Below are 6,000 nucleotides of genomic sequence, written 5' to 3' on the forward strand. Positions count from 1 at the left end.
TTACAGAAAAACTTTGTGCCCCGCTTTAAAGCTCAGCCAATCAAATCCTAGTATAGCACCCCGTCTGCCGGGTGTTTCCCGGAGACAGCCGAGGAACACCAATGACTGGTGACGAGGCATCGGACCTTAATTTCATACTGTTCCATTACCTTGATCGATGGGAACGTAAACTGTACTCGACTGGTCCTACGCTACAAGAAGTCGTCTCAATTCAAATGTCCTCGGAGGAGAAAAGCACGGGGAGGAAGAAAAAGAGAAGAGACGACAACGAGGACAAATGGACGCCAAGCAAGACACGTAATGGGCACGCTTCCCCAGCAGGTCTTTACGGCTCACGCACGTCTGACCGTCTGAAGGTGGGAAGCCCAGCCGTCCATACCGCCAAGCAGAATGTCCGTACCGTCGACAAGAGAGTCGGCCACATTCCTGGCCACAGAGCCGACCACGGAGGAGACAGGACGTGCTAACTAACATTGGGGCGAGGTTGACAAGAGTGACTCCCCTCCGGCCCAGTCTGATGGGCACGCGCCTCGGAACGCAGCAGACAGGTGCCCCGTATGATTTTCAAAAAGAGCAACCGGGCCGAGACCAGGCTTTGCACAGAAACAACACGTGGAACGCATTTGGTTCTCCACATCGGCCAAAGACCATGCCCTGACCTTGGGTCCAGCGACGCGAGACGTTACACGATCCGGCCTGCCCCCAAGTCGACGGCTGAATATGGCGGTGAAGGCAAGAGCTTACACGGCGGACGGGGCATGAGGATGACTGCTTCGTCGTCGTCGTCGTCAGACCACACACGTATGTCGACTTTGTGGGCCGAAGGTGGACGAGGCACGGGACCATCTCAGGGACCTATACCTTGCCCAGATGCCAGCTTTCCATCGAGATCTGATGCTAGGCGGCCATGCGGTCCGGTCCGGTGCTTGTGGCTCGTGACTGTCCACGATTTCGAGGAGCAGCTTGATACTGCTGCGAAGCGGCCGCTCGCGCCGCATGCATGGGTAGGGCTTCGGAACGAGGGGTAAGAATAAAAGTGAGAACTAGGCTGTCCAGCAGAGCCGGTGTGGGCGTCAGCGTGTGGCCTCGCGCGACAACTCGCAACTCACCGCGCTCTGCGGACTTGTCGACGACCCCAGCGTGCGCCCTCGATGTCGACATGGAGCAGTTTTCGGGTTTTCGCAAGCAAGTTGCGCAATGGTGCCGTTGGCCAAGTTGAATCCTGTTGCCGAGTCACTCGTCTGGCTGTTTTTGCGGGGAATCTGACTAGTGTTCTGTATGAATTTGGCGGTCAGGAGGGACATATTTGGTCCAGTCGAATCATTGGTCAAGCTGTGGTTTTCCAGAACAAAGCAGCTCGCATCCCCTCCATGTGATTGGTCGTCGCGCAAAGAACAGGTTTTCGTCTTCCAACGTTTGCATCCGCGCATTCGTAAAAAGAAGCAGAGAAACCCATTGACGCGCTCTTTGGAAGATCTGAAAATGCATTGTAATTCATTCCTTTGGTACATGTGAGTCAAATGGTACACGTAAACACCCACACCCAATACTCTTGGTATATCGTGCGCAAGATTGTCGTCGTAAATATACTACGCACCCCTACATGCCAAGTCGCCAAATGCTTCGTTGTCAAGCCGCCTTCCTTCCCCTGACACGTGCCTCGCCGCGTCATTGCAAAATGGCAAAGTCCCAGCCGCTCCGAACGGCAGTGGGCGTCTCCAAATCCTTCTTCAACCAGCACCGGTGGTCGCTGCCCGCGTCTCCCGGGATGACGCCCCAGCTACAGCCAGTGCAGGTCGGGTATCCGGCGCAGCTGTTCATACACTCCTGCATGCTGGACGTCCTCACGACGCCCAGGTCGGTCGCTCCGTGGCTGCCGGTATAGTCGACTCCGCAGACCCGCAGAAAGGTCTTCTTGACCGACGAGACTTCGTACCTGGTGTTGTTTGCCGCGGGACACGCCATCAGAGGTGTCTGCGTGGGCTTGGCCGCTATCGACGTTGGCGTGACCGTCTGGATCGAAGCCCTGCGCGGTTTCTCCGTCAGCACATTCATACGGACAACATCTCCTTGGTCCTTGTCCTCGCCGTGCCCCCCGTCACACACGTGGTGGGTTCAAAACATACGCAGATGGCGTTTTTGTGGAGGAGCCGCGTTCGTCTGATGTAGAATGATGTCTCCCCACTCCCAGGCCCACGCCGACGCCCACTCCGACGGCCATGGCGGCGACGACAATGGCCGCGGCAACAATCGTGTAGAACAATCGCTTGCCAAGGCCACATATGGTTGCTTGCGGGATCGGGGCGGGAGGAGCCACGCGGTCGTAGCTGTAGTCGTACGAGTACGCACCGGCAGCACGAGGGCCAGTGCTCTGTCGGTAGCCGTCGTCGTCGAGAGGCGGTGGTGTTCCTTCACGATAAAACGTCAACTGGTCCTCTGCCCACGCGATGGCCTTTGATTTTGCCGAATCCGTCGGTCGCTGTTGGCCCTTTTCTCCCGAAGAGTCCGAGCCGCGGGAGCCGCACGTGCTAACCTTCGTATTTGAAGGCCCTCGCGACCCATTGCCGTCGGCGTCTTGTCGTGTCGACATGCCCGTCTTGTGCAACCTCGGCCGCAGAGAATCTGACAAGAGAAACTCGGTGAGCCGTGTGCTCGCTCCACTAGTCTCTGCTTGCCCGACTCGTCTCGCGTCAGTCGATTTCACGAGCCGTTTCTATGCTCAGACTCGGAGATGATGAGAGTCGACGACGGCCGCAGCCGACACTCTGGCCGCAGAATTTCCAGTCTTCTGTTCCTTTTTTTTTTCTTTTTTGGCCTCGCCTTCCCGCCTCGTCGCTGCAAATTATTTGCACCAGAGGATTGCAGCCGGCGTTTGCTCATTTTGTCAGATTGTAATTTCCCGTCCCGATGGTGACACAAACCCAGGTTTGTCACGTGGGCCGCGGCCAGGAACAGGGATTGAAATGTTGGGAACGTGGCAGAGTGTACGTTGCAGTATTCACTGCAATGCTCTAATGCCTCTCCCCGGTGCTTTTTCGCATTAATCGTCCGTACCAAGGACCCGTGTCGCTTGTTTCAGAGAGTCCTGCAGAGTCCTGATCTGCGAGCCAGGACGGGTCAGATCTCTTTTCACCAACCGCGCTTGCAGCTCTTTTTGATGCTGCAAATCATGGCCTCCAGCTTCTAGAACAGGAACGTCAGCATCCCTGGTAAACACTGACGCCCTGATAATACGACCTTGCGGTGGTGCTTGGCGGATCCCGGCCATGCTGTTTCGGTTCGTCGTAATGCAGGCCCCAGAAGGCGCATGAGTTAATCTTTGTGGTGAAACCTGGCATCACTAGCTCGAACAATAACGCCGAACCCCCGTTCACAGCTGTACTCGACAAAGCCCCGAAGCATAGAGACTCTAGGTGGACGAGAGCAATGAGGGTATATCCTAGGACAGCCCATCTCTTCATGTTAACAATCAGGACGTAGCCGCTATGGAGAGGCTGGTTGATAACCAGGCCAACGGCATCCATCGTAGAAGTCGTCTGGTTAAATCCTTGTGGCGCTGAGCGTAGCAGACTCGTCCACTAGGACGCGCGAGAAGTCTGATGCTTTTCTGGGAGCACCCAGAGACAGAAACTTGACGAATGGGGTCCCAATTCGACCCAGGGTCTGGTAGGTTTGGATTGCCGTGATACAACGAGAGTGGCGATAGCCGGGCTCGGGCTCCTTTTGCAGCCGCCGCGGATTCACGAGAAGATTGGATCATGAAACACTCGCGGTACAGGTCTGGAACCATGTGTGAGGCCAAACTGACAGCGCGAGTGAGATTGCGTGGGTGCGGGATACCTTCCCTTGCGCCGTTGAAGGTCTGTAGGAGGAGGGCATGGGCGTTCAGAAGACGCATGCTTGCTTGGATCTGGATGCGCAGTCGCTGTAGCTTGTTCATCTAGGTAAGAAGCAATGTCTTCTTGTAAATTGGACACCACTTGCTTTGTCGTTGATGCGATGTTGATGGTTTACACCAAAAACCTCCAGAGCGCCCAAGCCTTGGAACGCGGCCATTTTTTGCCGAACAAACAGGCCCACAAAGATGCTGGCTTTGTGAGACACTCGTGCGGGGGATGAAGAAGTCGCTGAGCACACAATTACAAGGTTGAGCTTATGGACAGGGCGCTGAGGTTGCAATCGACTATGTCACTGTGAATCAGTATGCAGCTTTGACCTGAATCTCATCACCGTATTGCAATGTGTTCATGTATCCCGGGCCAACGTTCTTAATTCTTTGCCCAAAGACCGGCTGTATAAGTGGCCTCATTTGTGCTCTTGGCTTCTAGTCGTCGAGGCTGTAACTACTGTGTGTTTGTATGCGAGTTGCGAGCCCGGAAGTCAGTTTCTCCAGCGCATTGTCACAACATGGCACTCACCCGTAAGTGGAAACAGGACAAGGGATGTTGCTGATAATTGGAGATGTTATATAAAAGATTAAAATAAGAGTTGTTAGCTTGTAAGTGCCAACACTTCATCGTGGGCCACATTCACAGCAGCTACTGACGCCTACTCGGGTATCATCCCTCCCGCCTTGCGCCGTATTTGTCTTTGCCATTCTGTTTCAGTCTTCCAACAGAATTTAGAGAAAATATAGTGAAGAAAAAAAGGCCGCATCATGCTGGTTGAAGAAACTAACAACACAAGCGAGCTCTCAATTCGTCGTTCAGGAGTTCTCCTTCAGGTATAGCCATGGTGATCTTATGGCCCAGCTCCCTACATGCAGCACAATTTAGTTCTTCATTCTTGGGTGTTGTTGGCGGAGTCGGAACTTCGACTTCAGTAACTGATACAACTGTGTGCTTGACTTCTTCGGCAGCACTTACAACCAAAGGCTTCGGATGAATCGGCGTGCGATCGGGCTCTCTTGCTGGCCTGGCGACGGCATTGGCAGCACTAGGCGCATAATTCTCACGAACAGTGCCCTTACGGGCAAGATTGGAAGTAGGTGATTGTGGCTTAGGGGAAGAGCCGGGGCCCATTGGACTGCTCTCGTTACTTTTCGGGGATGCTGGTCCGTCTGACGAGCCTGTGACTGCTGCTGTTACTGCCTTCTTGCTTCTTCGGAACGACATCCAAAAGTTGCGCTTCTTCTTTGGCTGGCTTGCCAACGGCTCCACGTTGCGATTTTGTTTCCATTTATACGGGGGGTTTTTGGCAGTGCGATTGTCCGCGGCCTGGCGCTTCAGCGAAGGTGAAACTGAAGGTGGCGTCCATTCTGCCACTCTTCTATTATCATCCTCATCCGATTCACTTCGAATAATCCAAGGTGCGATATAAACGGGCAATCCTGTCACTTCATCCATGACTTCTTCCACCGGGAATACCTCCTCCCACGCGGCGTCATAGATGGAAGCCGACATGGGTTCTAGCATGGATGACGGGAGACGACATGTATGCTCTTCAACGGACCGCGACATTTCCACTATTGTTGGATTGATTGACTTGGTATATATAGAAGAGGATGAAGAAGGTGGGCTGATTGGCGGTGGCTCCTCTGAGGAATCTCGTGAAATTCGCTCGGGACTTTTTAAAGGCACCATGGGAACTGGCGGCTCGCACTCCTCCGTTTCCGAATAAGGGATTGTCACTAATGTTTCTTCTTCCGGGAACGGTTGGCTTGTCGTGGATGTTGAGCCATGTCGCTGCTCCGAAGTTGGCGTATATTCAGTCATGATAAGCGACTTGGGTATATGACGGCGGTCAGTGTATAGGGCGCTAGGGTACTGTGCCTCTTTAAATATGCGTTGCTAGCACAAGCAAGAACTCAAGCTCAGGACCGGTGGTTGACCGCGGCGTTGGACTATTATACCCCGTCAAGCGTTATTCGAATCATAGCTCGAGAAAGTCAATCGGGTTGATGTGATAGATGTAGATGCTTCCACATCTTGTGGGTATACAGATTGCCATTTTCATTGGATGTTCCTCTCACAATAGCGACACTGAGAGTTCAGATTAAAC

The 6,000-nt window shown here is 53.7% G+C and overlaps 3 protein-coding genes across 3 annotated transcripts; 1 reads left to right on the plus strand and 2 right to left on the minus strand.

The window, feature by feature from the left end:
- Positions 1 to 215: 215 nt before the first annotated feature.
- On the plus strand, positions 216 to 467 carry MAM_06275 (uncharacterized protein; the record flags this gene model as incomplete). Its single annotated transcript, XM_040825073.1, has 1 exon — positions 216 to 467. One exon carries the CDS (start codon positions 216 to 218, stop codon positions 465 to 467), a length of 252 nt encoding a protein of 83 aa, XP_040676979.1.
- Positions 468 to 1,668: 1,201 nt separating this feature from the next.
- Positions 1,669 to 2,590, minus strand: MAM_06276 (uncharacterized protein; the record flags this gene model as incomplete). Its single annotated transcript, XM_040825074.1, has 2 exons — positions 1,669 to 2,026; positions 2,127 to 2,590. 2 exons carry the CDS (start codon positions 2,588 to 2,590, stop codon positions 1,669 to 1,671), a joined length of 822 nt encoding a protein of 273 aa, XP_040676980.1.
- Positions 2,591 to 4,673: 2,083 nt separating this feature from the next.
- Positions 4,674 to 5,714, minus strand: MAM_06277 (uncharacterized protein; the record flags this gene model as incomplete). Its single annotated transcript, XM_040825075.1, has 1 exon — positions 4,674 to 5,714. The coding sequence occupies one exon, from the start codon at positions 5,712 to 5,714 to the stop codon at positions 4,674 to 4,676; it is 1,041 nt and encodes a 346-aa protein (XP_040676981.1).
- Between the last annotated feature and the right edge of the window lie 286 nt (positions 5,715 to 6,000).

The sequence above is a fragment of the Metarhizium album genome, assembly GCF_000804445.1.
Source record: "Metarhizium album ARSEF 1941 chromosome Unknown scaffold_19, whole genome shotgun sequence".
NCBI classification, from domain to species: domain Eukaryota; kingdom Fungi; phylum Ascomycota; class Sordariomycetes; order Hypocreales; family Clavicipitaceae; genus Metarhizium; species Metarhizium album.